The sequence below is a fragment of the Myotis brandtii genome, unplaced genomic scaffold (genome assembly GCF_000412655.1).
Source record: "Myotis brandtii unplaced genomic scaffold, ASM41265v1 scaffold422, whole genome shotgun sequence".
NCBI classification, from domain to species: Eukaryota; Metazoa; Chordata; class Mammalia; order Chiroptera; family Vespertilionidae; genus Myotis; species Myotis brandtii.
The window spans coordinates 1387973-1408129 of NW_005366171.1; the positions used below are offsets into that span (position 1 = coordinate 1387973).

At 46.8% G+C, this 20157-nt stretch overlaps 1 protein-coding gene across 4 annotated transcripts in view; it reads right to left on the reverse strand.

Moving 5' to 3' along the window:
- TRIM66 (tripartite motif containing 66) overlaps positions 1 to 20157 on the reverse strand; it is a 55654-nt gene that overhangs the window by 4320 nt on the left and 31177 nt on the right. For 3 of the 4 annotated variants that reach the window (XM_014545843.1, XM_014545842.1, XM_014545844.1), the window contains 11 exons: positions 19755 to 19872; positions 16681 to 17585; positions 14810 to 14971; positions 4462 to 4983; positions 4109 to 4301; positions 3514 to 3574; positions 2598 to 2772; positions 2023 to 2309; positions 1400 to 1526; positions 998 to 1072; positions 481 to 633 (listed from right to left, as the gene is read on the reverse strand). In XM_014545843.1, the coding sequence (XP_014401329.1) occupies positions 481 to 633; positions 998 to 1072; positions 1400 to 1526; positions 2023 to 2309; positions 2598 to 2772; positions 3514 to 3574; positions 4109 to 4301; positions 4462 to 4983; positions 14810 to 14971; positions 16681 to 17585; positions 19755 to 19872 (2778 nt within the window). The remainder of the gene's footprint in view (positions 1 to 480; positions 634 to 997; positions 1073 to 1399; positions 1527 to 2022; positions 2310 to 2597; positions 2773 to 3513; positions 3575 to 4108; positions 4302 to 4461; positions 4984 to 14809; positions 14972 to 16680; positions 17586 to 19754; positions 19873 to 20157) is intronic. The other variant, XM_014545841.1, reaches the window with a different exon arrangement.

The following is a 20157-nucleotide window of genomic DNA, read 5'->3' on the forward strand; positions in this document are numbered from 1 at the left end:
GTGGCCACGAAGTTTCAATCGCACTGTACGTGCGTGCCCGCATGTGGTATTTTGTGGAAGAGCCACACTCAAGGGGCCGCAGTTTGCCAACCACTAGTCTAGCCTCTTTCCACCAGCTCATCTCTTCCAGGCCTCTCAAGAGCTATACAGAGACCATAAAGCCTAACTGGGTCTCCTGGATGTCTGGAAATCTATGTTTTTCCCCTCAGGACTCAGAATAACCAGTTTGGTATCAGTTCTTAAAACAGAAATGACCATGACAGTTCCCACAGGTGGCCAGGCACCAGCACCACCACCCCTCCGAGCCCATGCTGAGGCCACATGTGGGAGAGAGTTTTTAAACCATCACTACCACAGCAGGCCCCCAGAGGTCTACTCCAAAGTCCTCATGGCAGCCCAGGACCAACCGGATACGCCACCCAGCCATGATAATCTTGGGGTCCTGGGAAACAGGGGAGAGGTCAAACAGGCAAGACATACATAATTAAACTTAGCACAGTTCCAGAACATGAGGCGCACGTCTGACACCACCTCCTCCGGGGTGGTGTAGTGAGCTGGATCCTTCTTCTGCAGCCTCCTCCGAATGATTGACAGGTCCATGGGCCTCTTGATAATCTGGTAGTAATGCCGGGCCTGGCGAAGAAGAAGCCAAAGCAGGAAGAGAGAAGTGGAGATAAGAAAAAAGAAGAGATGGAGAATGAGTTGGAGAAGAAATGAAAGAACATAAGAAAGAGAAAGTCAGCAAGAAGAAAAGTGTGGGGAAGGAAGACAAAGAGAAAGCGAAGAGGAGGAATGTTCTACTCGTCAGGTCAGGTCTGTTGTAGCAGCATTGGGGTGGGAGGGGCTGTATTGGCCATGGCCCCCTGGTCTCCTGGACCATCCACTTCTAGTGGCTGTGCTCTGAGCCCACATGGGTACCATGGTGATCTTCCCCCCGCCCCAGGGCCCTCTGAGCAGAGAGCACAGTGGCAGGCAGAAACAGCAAGGCCTTCCTTACCAGAGGGCTGACAGGTTCGTGGAAAGGCAGGCTGAGGCTATTGCAGCACAAGGACAGTACCAGCTTCTCACACTTCTGCAGAGATCAGAATTGGCAACAGTGTGACTTTGTTCTGGTCCCACCTCAATAAGAACTAAAGATAGTGACCCTGAGAACTCTAATGGGTTTGGCTCTGCTCCACAGGGTATGAGCCACCATACTAAGGTACAGTTCAGCCTTCCAGGCCAGAAGAAAACTGGGCAGAAGGAAAATCAGAGCAACTCCCAATGGGCCAAACTGCAAGGCATAGCCCCAAAGAGAGGTACCAGGAGAAGCCTCTCATCCCCTAGGAAGGCCTCAGCCCCTATTAACACAGGAAGGCTGCTGCAGGCCTGGAACCTTCTCCTAGAGACCACGCCCTACCTTCTGGTCAGATATGCCCAGGCCAGGAGGGGCCCAGATTCCAGGCTGGTTATAGCGGGCATTCTCACAGTCGTACTCCATCTCGGGCTGGGTCAGGCTGCGGCACAAGGTACACACCCAATCTCCCCTGCAGAGACGGGTGAGGCCACGTTAGACTCCAACACATTGCCCAGAGCTCCCTCCCCTGTCCCTGTGCCCCAAGACAGGTGTGTGTAGGGGGAAAGAGGGGCATTGGAAAACTGAGTCCCTAGCTCTACACTGTAAGGAATGGCTTCCTAGCCAAAAACTTGAGAGAAATTCAGTAACTTGGGATTTAGTGAATGCAAGGAAAGAGAAGTTGTAACAGGGCAGAGACAAGAGTATAGGGACAATCTGTGTGCAGGGGGAAGCTGGGAATAGAAAAGGAAAGAAAGCCACCTGAATTTCAACCACCCACTTTTCTGTGCGCAGAAGGAACACAGCTACAGGATCACTAACTCATTCATGCAGGCTCAGAGAGGAGGGGAAGCCCACCAGAGGGAGCTCTGAGGGCCAGGCCTGAAATAATCATCCTTGGAAGATCTCCCCCGCACCCCACCCCACCCCCGCCAGCCAGGTGATAGCCCTGGATTGGCACGACTCACCCAGGGAAGCTGAGCAAGGCTGGCAAGTGGCAGGAAAGGTGGTACACTTTGGGGCAGCGGTCACAGCACAGCAACTCTCCCCCATTGAGGCACACAGCACAGAAGTCCTCATTCTCTATCGGTGCTGGCGGCCCCTTCTTGGCTCCAGGAGCTCGAGGAGTGAGTCTGTGTTCTTCGGGAGATGCCCCCTCCACCTCTGGTGACTGCTGCCCCAGAGATGTGACAGTGACCTTCCTTCCTCCCAGACTTGGGGCCTGGCTGGCATCAGGCAGGGTATGCTGACTGACCTTGGAAAAGAAGTGAGTCTGAGCCAATAGATACAGCACCAGTAGGTTGTTGAGGGAGAGAAGGAGGGGAGGGATTGACAATCTCTGAACACTGACTTATTCCAGGACCACAAGCCCCGTGACTGCTGGCAGCTCACTCCTAATGTGCATCTCACAGGCCACTGCAGCAAGGAATGAAGTCTGGCCAAGCTGAAGCCCCACTCAGAGACGCAGGACAGAGCCAGGGCCAGAATTCTGCCAGTAGCAAAGAGAAAGGAGGTTCAAGGCCAAAGCAGAGCAAAGTGGTACCTTAATGGACATGCTGGAGGACTCATTGCCACACTCGATGATCAACAGGAAGCTCCCATCCTGATCATTCTCCTGTGGCTTTAACTTAAACACAGGCATCTCTCCCGAGGAGGAAGCATGGATCTTGAGTCGCTCTAGTCGCACATAGGGAATCTTGGACTCACTATTGTAGGATCTATGGCAAGAGAGATACCCTGGGTCTCAGTGGGAACCTCCTCTGGCCCCAGCCTCTAAATAGGGTTCATCCAGGATCCCACAACTAAATTGCTGCTCAAAATCTCCCCCACGACTGGCCGGTGTGGCTCAGTGGTTGAGCGTCGACCTATGAACCAGAAGATCATGGTTCGATTCCAGGTCAGGCCACATGCCAAGGTTGCAGGTTCGATCCCCAGTGTGGGGCAGGCAGGAGGCAATCGATCAATGATTCTCTTTCATCATTCATGTTTCTGTCTCTCCCTCTCCCTTCCTCTCTTTCATCATTCATGTTTCTGTCTCTCCCTCTCCCTTCCTCTCTGAAATTAATAAAAATATATTTAATTTTACAAAAAGATCTCCGTCCAACCCTCGACAGGCCCATATTTTGCCCTCCTGCCCAGCTCTGCCTGGCCAGACCCTGTCAGCCTCTGGGAAACCCTTTGGCCCAAGAAAGGGATCCGTGAAGAGGGAGGACTGCACACAGAGCGGGTGCCTCATGGTGCAGGAGCCACAACATCCTTCCACAAAATTCCAGACACCCGCCCACACAGACCCCACTTGAAGGTCTAGGGGTTGAAGAAAACAGTTTCAGGCAAACATCTGCTTCTAGTGAAGTCATCAAAGATGCTTACTTCCTGTGCCAGCCTCCCAGGACCTGAACCTGAGGGGGCGTGGGGTGGGGTGGGGTGGGGAGAAAAAGGTTGGGCCAAGAATCTCTTACCTGATACTCTGGTTCTCTTTTGTATCCAGCTCTAGGGCTCCTTGTTCAACATTCTCATACTCTAAGGCAAAAGACAAATACCTGTGACATATTTATGACAACATATCCTGTCACCCACACTCATATCTGCCACTCATACCTTTGGCCACACACCTCTCATATAATAGTTACATACACGGTTATCATTCATAGTGGTGACAGTCCTTCCATGGCTGGTTTTCTAACTTAGATCTACCTGACTCCAAAGTCAGACAAGCTCTTTTCCTTAAATAATCTGCCAAGGCTAGCCTTTCTGGGGTGCATTCTTCCGGTTACCCCTTACCTATAACTCAGGCCTCCAGAACCGTTTGCATGGGGAATGTTACAAGGAGGCTAAGTCTTGGCCATGCCTGAATCAGCCATGGCCACAGCGAGGGAAACAGAACAGGAATCAATAAATCAGTTCTGGAGGAGAGAAGTGAACTTAGCCTGAGAGAGGAACACTGCTCCCTCCGGCCCAGAGCCTGGCTGCTACCTCCACCTCCCCTGGAAATGCTGAGCCCATCTGCTCAGGTTTGTGGCCAGCATGAGAGCAGGTTGCTCACGTGAGTCTCACCTTTTAGGTTCTGGTACTGCTGCAGAGCCACGGATGTTTTGACCACTGAGACTACAGGTGGTTTTTTCACCGAGAGGTTAATTGGTTCCTCCAGTTCTGAGGGGACAGGCAAGTCCTTGGAAACCTCTAGACCAGGGCCTGTGGGATCTTGTCCCAAAGAGTCATTGAAATGGGTGGAATCTTCACTTTCCATCTTTCAAAAGTAAAAGGCCAAGAAAAATCAAAGAAATCAGACATTTTTGCTGTTAGTGGTCACAGAGCTGTTAAGTGAAAGCCAGGATAAGGCCTTCAGGGACCACCCTTTTGCCCCGTGATGAGCAGAGATAGTTGAATGGCATTTTCCCAGGACTTACCTTACAGAGGGTGTTCCCCATGGAGGGGTCAGCCCCATCGCCAGGGCACAGGCCCCTTGCAGCTCGGCCAGGGCCAGGACTGCCACTGGCTCCAGTGTCGGGCTGCACGTCAGAAGCCGGAGGCGTACTCTGCAGAGGACAAATTGCCAGGCTTGGCACAGCCTGGCTGGGACCAGACATCAGGTTGGGCCCGGCCTGACAGTAATTACTTGCCCGGTTTGTGATGGCCTGGGAGGCCTCACTAATCAGGTTGGGCATGGACCGGGCTGTGCCACGCATGAGGCTGGGCATTGTCTGCAGGTGACTGCCTGTCAGGCTGGACAGAGCCTGGTTTTGTCCGCTTGTCAGGCTGGACACAGTCGGTGGGGGGCCACTCAGCAGACCTGGTACTGCCTGAAGGGGGGCAGCTGTCAGGCTGCTCACACTCTGGATCTGTGGCTCTAGGGCCTTCGCCAGCCTCGTAGATGACAGCTCCATCTCCACAGTGTTGGAAAAACCCATGATGCTCACAGAGGTGGAGTGCTGCAGGAGCAAAGACAGGGCAGAGCGAGGCTGTTAGCTGGGGATGGTAGAGGGAAAGGGGAGAGGTAGCCCATACCAGCTCCCCCTTTTATGCTCTCATAAATCCTTGTACTTTATTCTAATAGCACAGTCTGTGGCACCATTTGATACTAATGTCTGCTTCCCCTACAAACTGTAAACTCCATCAGGGCATGGATTTTTATCTATCTTGCTTACCCTCTGCATTCATAGACCCATAAGCAGTGCCTGACTAGATAAATAAATTAATGAGCTATTAAAAAATGTTTTAAATAACAATAATGCATGACTGTTTATTCTACAAATCTTAAGCCAAATGAATAGCAGCTTAGTTCTCCTAACAACTGAGTCTATGCACCTCTCTAACATAATGATTGTTTTTATATTGCTAAAATTTATTAAGAATGTATTACATGCAATGCAATTTGCTGAGTGCTTTACATACATTTCATCATTTAATCCTCACAACAAACATTAAAGGGTTGCTGTAAAGGCCAAAAGAAAGAATCCATGTAAGCATTTGGAACAATGTCTGGCATATTGCAGGTACTCAATAAACCCAGCTGCTGCTATTATTGTTGTTATTGCTGCTGTGACCCTAAGTTTACACTGGAGGAAACGCTGCAGAATATTAAGACAAGTTATTCATTTCATGTACAGGGAGAAAGAGGGGAGTTGAGAACCTCCATCCAGAAAGGCATCTGCAGTTTTTTGGTTTTCTTTTTAATGTTATTGGAAACCTAATTTTGTAAATTTCCATTTCTTTTTATTTGTGCTCACATATAGAAATACAATTCATTTTTGTATACTGACCTTCTACCCAGAGACCTTGTTAAAGTCACTTTGGGGTTTTTCTGTGCACACAAATCATGTCATCTGTGAATAGTAAGTTTTATGTCTTCCTTTCCTTATGTTTGTTTTTCTTGCCTTACTCCACTAGCTCAGACCTCCAGGACCAAGTTAAATAGAAGCAGTTGGAGTAGCCATCCCAGTCTCTTTCCTGATTTCAGGGGGAATCCTCTCAGTATTTCACCACTAGGTAGGACTTCTGTAGATTTAGAATCCAGATCTCCGGCACTGAAGCCACACTCTTAATCCTGGCCTGTCTGGCACTATCCTTCTCTATGCTTCCTCCTTTCCCCTACCTCTGCCATACTCTTCTTCCCTCTCTTTGTCCTTCCTTCACCTGCTCCTTCTCCCCCTAACCTTCTTCTCTCTCTTCCTCTCCTGTTTCCTTGTTCTTATCATCTTCTCTTCCCTCCCAACTCATTTCCCTTATTGTTTTAGCAAAGTCTATATTTTCTATTCTTAATTCTCAATTTTAAAAGCAAATAAGCTAAATACCCTCTGTGTCTCCAAAGAAAAGTTTGCTTTTTATATGTTCCTTGGTAGTTCAATAGTCTTCATTTTAAAAAAGGGCTCAATTTCCTCTATAGTCTAAAGTAGCAGTCTCAACCTGTGAGTCGTGACCCCTTTGGCTGTCAAACGACCCTTTCACAGGGGTCGCCTAAACTTCCTGCATATCAGATATTTACATTATGATTCATAACAGTAGCAACATTACAGTTATGAAGTAGCAACGAAAATAATTTTATGGTTGGGTCACAACATGAGGAACTGTATTTAAGGGCCAGAAGGTTGAGAACTACTGGTAAAATCTCTTTCTTATAGGTAAGAAAGGTTGAAGAGAAAGAAGAATGGGGAGAATGCTCAAACCAAATTTGGCAGAGTAGGCATGGAGCACAGTTTAAGGGACTGCGATTAAAAAAAGGGGCTATTTCAATCACCCCTTTGTTGTCCTGATTATGTACTACCATAGCTTTCTATTATTCTATATTTTTTGTCTATGAACAAGAATACCAGATGATGATTGCATTCCCTTCTGTTACATAGGACCATCCAGTCCTTGGAGCTGGATTTTTTCACCTTTTCCGATTTGACATGTATATTTAATGCAGTGCTGGTGTTCATTTCATCTACCGACTACACAGATGGCTCTCTGCCTTTCAGTGAGACCCTTCGTGCCAAGCATTAAGAACACCAAGATCCACAATGAGGGGATAAGGACACATTTGTAATACCTTAATCAATAAAGGGGGGGGGAAGAACACCAAAACCCACCTGGGCCCATGCCAAGTAATGACAGTCAGGTGCAATATGTCACAAGATGTACACAAAATTAAATTCCCAAAGACAAAACTTTCCAGATTAGGGGGTAGAAATCACACTTGTAGGATATCAACTCCCCTGTCCTGGTTACTTACTGCATATCACGCAATGTGAGTTAATATAATAATAGAGGAGAGCAGGGCATGCAGACTGAGCCGTGGAAGAATTGTGGAAACTGCGACAGTTTATTTTAACCTGGACCTGATGGACCTGCTTCCATAAACACCCATAACAGTATCATAACAGTGCAAGAGCAGTAACAAGCCCTAAGATACTGCAGACAAGACCGGTCTCTTTTGCCTCCATATCTACAGCCAATCTCAAGGAGGCTAAGGCCATCAGGAGGTGGGGTGAAGCTCTGGCAGTGGTAACAAGAACCTGGGAAATGTCCCTGGGGGAATTCTGAGTAGAGACTTAGAGCAAGTGCCATAAGGAAGCCAGCCACGACTCCCATTTCTACAGGCTGTACAAACACAGTGGCATTTCCAGAACCGCTATTTGCTGAGTATTAGTTATTTTAAGATGCTTTATCTATCTCTCTGGAGTGAAAGGCTGCAAAAGGTACTCATTTCATGTATAGAAAGAAAGAGATGAGTTGAGAACCTCCATCCTACTCTCCTGCCAGGGCTACTAGGTGAGTAGAGGGGTAAGGGGAGGGTCTACTTTCAGGGCCAGGAAAGCAGGCTGAGTCTCTAGGGCCTGCAAGGAAGGAAAGGGCTTCTGAAGCACATGCTCGCATTGGAGAAGGGCTTGGGAATGTGGCCACACCTGACATTTGGTGCCTCACACACAGGAGCTCAACTGTCAATGGAGATGATGCCACCTGCCCTCTCTGCACCACGATTGTTCACAGGTTAAATGAGAAACGTAAGCCTATGGCCTGCTGTAAAGTCTGTATAGGGCAATCACTGACACTTCCAAGCTGGCAGGTACACAACCGATACCTTGATCTCATCTTTACATACAAAATGTTCAGATTTCATTGGGGAAAATGTATACTTGAGGTTTTCAAGTGAAAATGAACATTTTCTAGTTCAGGGAACAAAAAAAGTCAAAATGCCAAAAACATTCATTCTGATAATCCACTCAGGTTACCTTTGGGGAAGAGGGGAGAGTGCCCTGAGCCTAAAGAGCCCCTCTTACCTCTCTGACCTAGCATATACTCACTTGCCCCTAATTTTCTCTCCCCCCAAACTGCATATTCCTGTCCCTGTCCCTTTCCTCTTCTTGTCTCTTATCTCTTTATCGCTATCTCCTTATCTCTGTTTGCATCTGCCTGACCTATGATTTGTCTGAATCACCCCATCTAGAATGTATATAATCTACCCGTCTGAACCACCTGCCTCCACAACTTGCCTGGCCTGCTACTTCCCTGAATTGTCTGACTTTCACCCTCTTCTACTGGTCACCTATGCAACCCTTCACCTGTTTAACCTGTCTTTCTTGCTTGCCCTGCTCTCGGTTACCTGTGGCGCCTCCTCCCTCTCCCCATCCTCACCACACAAATCTTTTTCTAGAGTTCAATGTGTTAACATTATTATTCTAATTATTGCCACATGGTGATGTCAATAATCAGAGGAAGCTCTGTTCTTTCATTTTAGGAAGGGATTGAGACACAGAATGATTACCCAGATCTCCCAAGCCCCTATAGGCCAAGACTAGGAATCTGAGCCCAGCCTTAAAAACCTGCTGACTGGTCTTGATTTTCTGCCATTAGCTAGAAAGCCAGTGCCCTAGTAAGACGGAATTGAGAAGGCAATAAACAGACACTTAGTGCACATGCCCTGAGTTTAATATCAATTTCAGGTTCTTACAGCAAGACAATAGTGCTGGGGGTAAAGTAGTGTAGATGGGGTGGTATTCCACAGAAATTCATTTTCGAGATATCTGAAACATACCTTAAAATTATTATTTTGAGTGGGAGCACTTCTGAAACACCTTACACACTAGCTTGTCTTATTAAATAGAGCACATGGGGCCTAATGAGACCATTTCTTTAGTGACACAAAGGAACTTTGATGAACTCCTCTTACTGGGGCAGGACAGTGGTGCTTTAGGGAACGTCTGAGAATGCAGGGCGTTGCTTGTCATTTCGGGGCTCACACCGCCCCACTTTTCCGGGTGAAGCTTCTCACCTTCCCCAGGTGTTAGCTGCCATTATTGAAGGCCCGACTCCCTGCTTCTGATCTGCTTACTGCCGCAATGTAAGAAAACTAAGTAATTTCCAAAGAAAACCATACAGCTAAGCTTTCTAGATCAAGACTGCTGACTAGACACCTGAGTGTGGGCTTATGGTCTCATACAGAATATAATGCGTGGAGTTCATGACATTGTGTTCTGCTGCTGCTCCGAAGCTTTGACCGATCACTTCTGGTTTCAGGGTTTTGTTCAGTATTAAAACTGTCTAAGACTAACCGCACCATGTAAATGGGCAGTATGAGAAGGGACCAGTGACTTGGCAGTTGTGTCTGGGAAACACACGGAAGGCCTTCACTCTGGCTGAAGGAAACAGATAAGGAGACAAGAATAGCGGTAAATAGATTTGTGAATTAAATCCTTGGGATATTTGAGTGCGTCAGCAGCTTCCGAGGTAGGCTGGTTTAATATAGTATAGTAGATCTTGAAACAGTTGAACCAGATAGCTGAGGAAGGAACTAACTTTCCAGCAAGTGGTTTCACAAGCTGATTTTTATAGTGAAGTCGCTGCTCTTGTTGACAATGAGTGTTCTGTACAAATTAGGGCTACTGCTGTGGCTGTAACTATGCTGATTTAGGCTAACTGACCAAAGCCAAATGAGAAAACATTCATGGGTGGTGAAGAGATAACTAAAGAGTACCCAGTGCCTTGATGATCATAAGACACGGAAAAAGCAAAAGAGAATCCCAGAGCCTGAGGTGGAAGGAAGAGGAAAGGAATCAATGGATTCCAGTGAATCTGAAGTGAAAGAATGAGTAGAACTCTCAAAATAGTTGGAGGGGCTGCATCCTTGGCTACTCTGGAGAAATAGGTCAGAGGTATTGTGACCAGGCCAGGGTAAGGAAATTTAAGACCTACAGGCAAGAACCTGTTCTCTCATGGGCCAGGTGACCTAAACAAAGGGCTTGAGTTTGGTCTGTGAATTAAGCCAGGCTAGAGCTAAGGAGACAGGTTTCCTAGAGGGAGCTAGATTCAGGGAACCAGGCCTGGGGAGTGTTTGCCTCGATTCCTGAGTAGGACAGAGTAGACCTCTGTATAAGTTCTACATGTGCTAACACAGGCTGTGCCCTAAGAAAGCCTCATCAGGCACTTTGTTCAGGAACATTCTGAGCAACAGCTGCTCTCAGGGCTAGGCAATGAGGAGAATATGGTTGCTGAGGTCGAGAACCCATGATCTGATCCATGGCAGTGGATTTGGAGACTAGGAAGACTAGGAAGACAGGATGCCTAGTATTTTCTCACTTATGCCAGGGTTTAGACTGCAGAGCTGGGGAATGTCCGGCCCATGGGCCATCTAAGGCCCACAAAATCATTTGGTCTGGCCCTGCCAAGCCATTAGGGCTGAGTTAATTAAATGTTTGATCAAATATAGCAGGTTTTTAATTGATAATTTTATATGGCCCACGAATAATGTTATCCAAATATCCAAATGGCCCTTGGCAGAAAAATGGTTCCACACCCCTGGTTTAGAGTATGGGTTTAAGCACATCATTTCCCATTTCTGGGTTTTAATTCTTTTTTCCACAGGTTAATGTGAATCTCACTGAGTTGTAAGAATCAAATTTAGAGCTCAGGCATCAAAGTGCTTTAATAATGGTAATAAATGCTATTTGTATGAGTCATACTCCTTTACTTTCTGCATCACTCTTAATCATCTGGACTACAGGAATGCCTACTCTTCAGTAACATTTACTGAAAATACATCCCAGACTCCTCTCAAACCATGAGCAGCATCCTGATGGCTCAAAGTTCTCTGTTAGAGATGTGGGGCCACATTATGAGCAGAAGAAAGATCCCTCTTGCAGGTGAAGTGGGGCTCAGACAGGGCTCCCCGTGATGCCACCAGGCTTGACTCCATGAGAGCTTTGCGTAAAGGGGGTGTCTTTCTCAGCAGTCAAATCGTTCAGAAGTATGAAATGGAGCCATCAAATGTCTTCCAGTTTCACTTGGGAGGTAAGAGGTTCTGCTGCAGAGCTGTAGCCATGGTCTTTCTTCAGAGTGGCTAAACCAAGACTAGGAAGCATAGGTAACAGCTAGTGTCAGACAAATGTCAACCTTCATTCAAAACATACTGGTGGATTCAGGGAAGGTGGTGGATAAAATGCTCCTGAGATCGCAGAGCTCAAGCCACGAGAAAACCCATTCTGGAACTTTCAGATCTGCTTTTAGCATCAGCTCACTTAGTACCAAGTCCTAGGTACTTGTGCACAGCAGCTCTTCTGTAACCATAATCTTCCTTGTGGTGACATAAAACCAGTGAGCAGCTCAGAGTATGAAAGAGTCCCATGGAACATGCAGAGGTGCCTGGTGCCATAGGTTCCCCTGGTCTGTGACATTCAGATAGGCTTCTGACTTCCCTGGCACTCAGGCCAGTACAGGCTGAGGAGTGGGCTGGAGGCTAAACAACCTTTATCAGATAAAGAAAATCAAGGCCAAACTAGGCTCCTAAGACCTCTCCCCAGCAAGGCCTCAGACTACTTCAACGATTATAAGGACAGAAAAATCCAGCACATGAGAGGCCAAATGAAGTACTGCCTCCTCCACTGCAGTCCACAAAGAGAGAAAATTTAACCTAATCACTAACACAGGGATGAATAAGAGACCTGTGCTTTGGTCATAACATTGCCAATAATCAACTGTATAACCTCCTGGATGGGTCACTTAACCTCTCTGTGTCTCAGTTTCCACATCTTTCAAAGGGGAGCAAGAAAGTGGCTTGCTCATAGTATTTCTAGATAAACAAAGAGACAAAATGAATAATCCATGTAAAAATCTATAGAAAAAGCAGAAAATGATATACAAAATATTATCACTTAATGATAAGATGCTCAAAATGTTATCTTCATACCTTCCACCCTGCCCAATTCCAGGCTCAAGGCAATGACTGCCCTCAAAAAGAAAGCCCTTTTTCCTATTTAAGTAGCTTTGTATTTAATTAGGACTCTCTCAGTCAAGTGGATCCAAAGGGTCCTCTGGGCCAGAATGGCAACCCTGATGTTCCTTTTTCTGGGAGTTCAAGCCATAAAGAAGTCTATAAAACATCTAAAAAATTTTGGGCCCCCTGCCCTACAAATTTCTGCATGAGCCCAGGTTAATAAGGGCCATGGCAGCTCAAAATGGGAAATTAGAGTTCCTAGGACCTTCACTAACCCCATTACCAACCTATTCGTGGCTCATCTCCTTTCCTTCCTCTGTCCTGTGTTTAGGAACAGAACTGAGACTCATTAAACAAGATGTGACATTTTCTGCATGACTTCTACTACCACTTGAACACAGGAAATTCCCATGCTTCCTTCTGAACTACGGACATCTACAGCTACCTGCCTTTTGCTCATCTTCTAATGCAGCTTCCACAGAAGACCATTAACAGTACAAAACATAACTTTTTTCTCCCCCCAAATATACCTTCTTCCCATGCTCCCGTCTCAGTGAAGGGTAAACCAGGGGGACAAAACAGACCTAGGTGTTAAGCCAAAAGACTTCCTTTCCCTCTCTTCCCATCACTGATCAGGCTCTGACTACAAACAGCTCCTGTAATCTGCTTTCTTGAAGTCCTTGTTTCCTCTTTAGCCCCATCACTACTGACTTCATTCAACTTCTCCTATTTCTCCTCTGTACTATTTTGGTCTCCCTTACTGCAGCTAAAGTGACTTTTCTAAAATTTCATTCAAACCAGATTCCTCCTTGCTAGAAATTCTTTATTCACTCCTCACAACCCACAAGACTGGATGCCAACTCCAGAGCTTAATTCACAAGGTCTCAGACTCTGGTTTCACTCCCATCCCCCAGTACATCTCATGTTCCTACCAAGCCAAATTATCTGAGACCCCCTAAGTGCCCGAGGCTTTCTCTCACTTCTGGAGCTTCCTACTTGCCATTGATTTTGACTGTTTATTCTAGCCCCCCACCCCTACCTCTTTCACTAGCCTAACTTGTCTTTCAAATCTCAGCTCAAAATCATGTCCTCTAGGAATCTTCTCTGAACAGTCCCTCTCCCAGGGCTAGGTGTTCCTTCTATATTCCCCAATAGTTATCACGGCACTTTATCCTAATTGATTGTTGTTGCTTAACTATCTCTCCCATTAGACCTTAAGCACCAGTGTGAGACTATTCACCAATGTGTGCCTGACACCTAGCAAAAATATTTAGCACATACAAGGAGATACTATATATATATATATATATTTTTAACATTGAGTGAATAAATGTTTGGATGTATAGGCAGTTGGCCTAAGTATAAGAATTTAAGGACCCAAGTAGTATACCCCTAAGAGCCACAAAGGGCCTATTTACAGCATCTCTATGGCCTCTAGGCCAAAGCATTTCAACAGGTAGGACAGGACAGGCATAAACCAAAAACCACTAATACCAGAGGCCTATCCAGACTTCAAGAGTCACCAGGGATTTCTAAGTTAACATTTCATTTTGGCCACCCCTTACTTTTCTAAATTCTCAAATATCACTGAGATAGATTGACCTAAGCATAGATGGCACTGGTGCTGCTAGGGAAACATGGTGAGGGGGTAGGTACACAGAACAACTAGTGAACTGGGCAGAGGGTGCAGACTGGAAGGCTACAGAATAGCTGACAGAGCTTCAGGTGCAGGGCTGAGTGGAGCACCAGGAGGGCTAAGGGCACCAGACCAGAGAAGGCAATAGATAATATGAAAAGGGCCAAAGTACATAGGGAGGGCTGAGTGGAGGTCATGGCACAGTACTGAGGTTTCAGCTAGGAGGATTGCAGGGGTGGGGCGTATAGGACAGTAAGAGTAGGACAGCTGAGGAGTTGTGGGGTTCAGTAACTGACACTTCCAGCCAGCAAGGAGGTGGGTGCACAGGGAGGGCTCCAGTAGCTGATCTTTAAGAGATCTTAGTGCCCCTAGCTCCTCAGGACATCTCTGTACTCATTTAACAAATTCCATTGATTCTAATTCCAAGGTCAATCAATGTTGGATTGTGGAGTCACATAAAATATTTTCACCATTTCCATTGCAGAGAGTTATGTTCAGGCTTTGGATTCTGACAGATCTCATTTGAAATAAAACTCAGCCCTTTTATCTACTAGCTCTGGGGCCCTGGACTTCAGTTTCCATAGCCATATCATGGGGATGCCCACCTCACAGAACTGCTGGGCGGGCTGAGATGCTTGTGAAGCACACGCACAGTTCTAGGCACAGAGTAAGTGTTCAGTAAACTGGCTCTTCCCCTTTCTAAATGAAGCTTAGCTGGTCCCATTTTAAGTATCTATGTGGGGGTGGAAATGGGGTGAGGAGGACTTATGTTGCTGACTCATTAGGACAGAAGGCATGAGTCAGGGCTGTGTAACATCCAGGGATGGAACAGGGAAACTCCTCCCCCCGCCCCGTCCTCCTCATCCAGCTCCCGGGGGTCTTGGCTACCAGTGGGTCCCACGTGGTTAGGAAAAGCAGGCTCTGTTAGTACCTTTCTCACCACATTTGGAGAGGAGTGCTGGGCAGTGTTGTCCAGGGAGGGGACACTGTGAGGGGTTTCTTCCCCAGATGACTGGGGCAAGTTAGCAGCAGTATTCTTGTCAAGAGAGAGAGCTGGCTTTGGGACTTCAGATGCTGGGGGCTCATCTGTAGCCTGTAGAAGAAAATAAAAACTTGGGTGGCTTTCACTGCAGAGAGTAGAGGCAGCAGCAGCAGCAGCTGCACCCAGGGTTAGTGCCCACCCGCACTCCCCCTTACCACCACTGTGAACTGCTTAAAATTTTTTCAGAAAGAAAGATACTCTTATCTAAACTCTTCCTAAGATATATCCTAATAACAGTCTTAGGATAAAACCCCAGGAGAATTCTGAACTAACTCTGTCATATTCGCCTTAGCAGTCATAACAGTTATGACTTAACTTGTGGTCCTCTAGGAACCCTAGACTCTTCACTGCCATGATGAGGATTAGTCTATATCCCCTCGTAGAAACTGACCTCAGAGGAAAACTTTGAAACATGGTCTAAAGTTGAAAGTACTAAGTATTAATGTAAGGCCTTATATTTTGTAATAAAGTAAAAGTCTATAGAGCTGCTTTGAAGATATAACTGTGATCACAGATCTAAAGGAGACACCACTATGGGAAAAGTGAGTAGAGAGAAGGGGGCTGCAACAGGAAGTTCTGGAAAAAAAAAAAGAAGAAAAGAAAAAAAAAAGAAAAGCAAGAGTTAAGAATGAAGATGTAGAAGGCAGCAAAGATCCCAGAGGTCAAAGTGCGCCTCTTCGGTTGGCTTTTAGCTGAGAGAAGCATTCATCATCCCCCAGGGAGAAAACAAGGCCTCTTCTGTGGCATTCCAGAGTCCGCAGACCTGGATCCAAGACTTGGTTCTACCACTATGTTTCAGGATCTCAAGGCTAATTCCTCACCCTCTTTGACCTCCACTTCTGTACCTATGAAATACAGATGGTAATGCCTCCCTGACAGCATTGTTGATAGGATAAATGATACACTGTCTATAAAACATACCTAGCGTAGTAGGTTTTAAATAAATTTTAAGCCTATAGCTATGCAGTGGTATAAAGATGCTGCCCTGGTGCTATATACAGATCTTGTAACATAGAAACCGACACCTGAAGCCTATATGTTCATGTTGACCAATGTCACCCCAATTTAATAAAAGAAAAAAAAAGATGCTGCTCACTAGCATCTAATGCATACCCTCCGTTGCTCTTTAAGTTCTCCCTTTCTCCTGTCTGAGATTCATAAGTTCCCAGCAAGGAAAGGGAGGAGATTACAAAGGTTTAAGAGATAGCCTCTCTCTGCCATGGCACTGGCGGAAATCCAGCACAGATCAGAAAGGTCTAGTCATGAATAAGGTTCCGGGTGTCACAGAAGAGGACAGGGCTGAGTTAGGCCACTCTGGAGTGTTGAGCCCCATTCTATGTTGGGACTAGTCAGGGGTGGGCAAACTTTTTGACTCGAGGGCCACAATGGGTTCTTAAACCGGACCGGAGGGCCGGAACAAAAGCATGGATGGAGTGTTTGTGTGAACTAATATAAATTCAAAGTAAACATCATTACATAAAAGGGTACGGTCTTTTTTTTTTTAGTTTTATTCATTTCAAATGGGCCGGATCCGGCCCGTGGGCCATAGTTTGCCCATGGCTGGACTAGATGCTATGTTCTCTGGAGGTTCCTGAGATAAGAGGTGGAACCCAGGGCAGTCTTGAAATGTGAAGGTTGTGCTCAAGGCCACCCTAAGGTGAAGAGACTGTGTTCCTGTGCCACCCTGTGGTTGGGAGGCTGTGTTCCTGAGTGATCCCAGGATGGGAAGAATATGTACCCCAAGCCACTCTGAGGCTCACCTGCACGGTGTCCTCCTGCGTCTGGGACTGGATTGGGGCTGGCTGCCTCACGATGTAGTTGATCTGCCCCACAATGGTTTGCTGAAGATGCTGAGGTGATTTGGTCTGACTCAGTTGCAGGCTGGGCTGTTGAGCCTGAAGGAGAAGCTCCAGGTCCTTCTGCATTTCCTCCAGCTCAAACTTGTGGTGCATTATGTCCACGTTCTGGGAACAGGCAGGCCCAGGAGGGTTCTCATGCTGACTAGAAGCCAGGTGCTGGGATGGAGGTAGAAGTGGGGGTGGCTGCTGCTGGGGTGGGGGTGGCAGAGGTAGCGGAGGTGGCAGCTGCTGCTGTGGCTGCTGCTGAAAGTGGCTGAGCTTCAGCTTCTGGTGGTGGCCAAACTGGACTTGGATCGAGGGTGTCTGTAAGGTGGGCTGGGCATGGGCTCCAGGCTGAACATCCTGCGGGGGGACAATGCACACCGGCTGGGAAGTCAGCTGATGCCCCAGCCGCTGGGATGTGCTCTCCGGCTCCACGGAGGGCTGGGTTTCCAGCCACGGCTGCAGCAGCTTTGGTGGGTGAGGATTGCAGGGCAGCTCTTTCTCTCTGGGTAGCAGGGTGGAGCACTGCAGTGACCCCAGCTGCTGGGGCACCACCTCAGAGGGCTGCCTAAAGCTGTGAGCTTGGTGTATGCTGGGTGGGGGGACCTGGCCTTTAAGGGAGGGTGAGACGGGGGAGCAGTGGGAGCAGCACACAGACGAGGAACACAGTGCTGGAGAGTGGAACTTGTGTGAGGGGTGGCTAAGAGTCTCTTGCTGAGCTACTGGAGACTGGTGGCTTTGATAAAAGGATGATGGCCCCTGTAAACTTCCATACGCATGGGTATCTGTCCGAGACAGTTGTCCACCTTCTGTGGTTATGCAGCCTGGAAATTCAGAATAGAGACAGTTTCCAAAGGTAACCTGCAATTGTTCCCTACTTGCTACCTCCTGCTCCTGGGACCAATAGACATCATTCAACAAACCTATACCAGGCAGAAATTAAGAAATTCAACCCCTGATCTCTAAGGCTCAGTCTTAAATGAGACCAGTAATTGAATCTGTATGGACCAGCTTTGGGGGCCTGGGACATTTGAGAAATTAGCACTGCTTTTACCAGATGCTCATTCCTGACTCTGTATCTTACTAGAGAAACAATGGGCTCCCTCAAAGAGAACCCATTCTTTCTTTTCTTTTCTTTTTTACTGTTTAAAGTATTACAAATAGTAGTACATATGTCTCCTTTGTCTCCTTTTTCCCCCATTGACCTACCCCCGGCCTCCCGCAACCCTCGGCACAAACCCTCACCCCCCTAGTGTCTGTGTCCATTGATTATGCTTGGAAAACTGTGGTACATCTTCACAATGGAATACTATACTGCTGTAAAAAAGGAATTTGACCCCATTCTTTTTTTTTAACAAAATAGCCCGATAGTGCCCTAACCGGTGTGGCTCAGTGGAAAATAGCCCGATAGAGACTGAGACCAAAAAAAAATTAACATTGGAGACAGGGAGGAAATGTGCTGGGAAGTAGCAAAGAAGAGAGAGCCATCCCCAGGACAATGAGCAAGTCTGCAGATACAGACCTGGGGAACTGTGTGTGGAACAAATAAGGTGGAAGAGAGTAGGGAAGCTCCAATGCAGCTCAGTGCCAGGGACCAGCACTGTCCTCTGAGGTCCCTGGCCTGGCGCATGAGTAGATGGCATCTATTGCTAGCTCAGTTTAATGGCTCCTTTGGTTCAGTTGTTTGTTTGTTTTAATATATTTTTATTGATTTCAGAGAGGAAGGGAGAGGGAGAGAGAGATAGAAACATCAATGATGAGAGAGAATCATTGATTGGCTGCCTTCTGCACGCCTCCCAGTGGGGATGGAGCCCACAAGCCAGGCATGTGCCCTGACCAGGAGGAATCAAACCTTGACTTCCTGGTTCATAGGTTGACACTCAACTACTGAGCCATGCCAGCTGGGCTTAGCTCAGTTTTGATGAGACTTATTTAGGGGAATACTGAGCAACTTGAGGGCAAGAGGTGTTTTATTCAACTTTGGTCTCTTAGTGCCCAAAATAAGACCTGACCCAGAGCAAGGGTCCACCAAAGGTCTGTTGAGTTAAACCCAAAAGGAGATGGCAGCAAAATGAAATCCTAAATATCATTCATCATTCTGTCAAGTTCAAAAAAACTTTCAAGGAAATTAATAGCCCAGATGAAGGCAACATTTGGCTATTAGTTTAATAAACCTACCATTAGGTTGTCAACACAGACACAACCACAAGTGGTCTATATTCTGCCTAAAGACTGAATGTCAGCAAATTATTGCAGCAGAAAAAAAAATGCACAATATTATGAATTATCTGCTTACATCTCAACTCCAAAGAGTGCACAACATTCACTTTCTCTCACTCTCTCCTCTTCCCTCCCTCTCTCTCCTCTGTGCGCATGCTTTCTCTCTCTCTCTCTCTCTCTCTCTCTCTCTCTCTCTCCTTTTTCTTTTCTCCCTCTCCTCTCTCTGCTCTCTATCTCCTCTCTCATTTCTCTCTCCCCTCTCTCCTCTCTCTGCTCTTCTCTCTCTCTCTCTCTCTCTCTCTCTCTCTCTCTCTCTCTCTCTCTCTCTCCTCTCTCATTTCTCTCTCCCTTCCTCCCTCCCTGTTGCTGATATACCCATTTGTGCCCACACTGGTGTACACCCTTGTATAACCACAGAGACACAGGTTCACCTGTACTGCCAGACATTCTGTAGAGCAGGGCTACTGTCTTGTCTCCTCTCTGCAATAAAACCAAGGTAACAGGGACATTCATACAGAATGGGAAGCTCAGATTTCAAATGGTCCTGTTACAAAAGTCCTATATAGCCACTGGTATTTAAGCTGTCCACTCACTCATACCTTACTTCCACTCCCAAGAAAGGTTTGTTGAATGACTCCATGACCTCTGGCAGTCTCAGGGAGTGCTTTCTCTTGGGCATAAAAGCTGACCTACCCAGTAAGCTCAGCTAAGCAGACACTTTATATTCATTCTTAGCAAATATGTAAAAGCCCATGGGGTAGGCCCTGGCTCACCAAGGGAAGCCAGCTGCTTGGTCCAGAAGTTAGGCTCCCAGGTGAATCTGATACTCCAAGGGGAGCCAGGATCTGTGTTACAATTTGTCTCCAGCAATCGCTGCATCTGAAACACAATCTGACAACAGCACCAAAGTCATTTCTTTGGGCATCTTGCTCCAGAATGAAAATTCCCTCTCCCTCACTCTTTGAACAGGTTGAAGGGCTCAAAGCCATGGTTCTTTAGACTCAGTTCTTCTGCCATATGCTCGTTTCCTTGAACCTTAGTGTCTCCATATTCTTATCCTGCCTCCTCACCACCTCTACCCACCTGGAACTCCCTCCCATTCCCCACTGATCCCCTTCCTCTTATGGAGGCTTCTGAAATCCTTACATTCTTATTTCTTCCAAGCCTCAAATAATT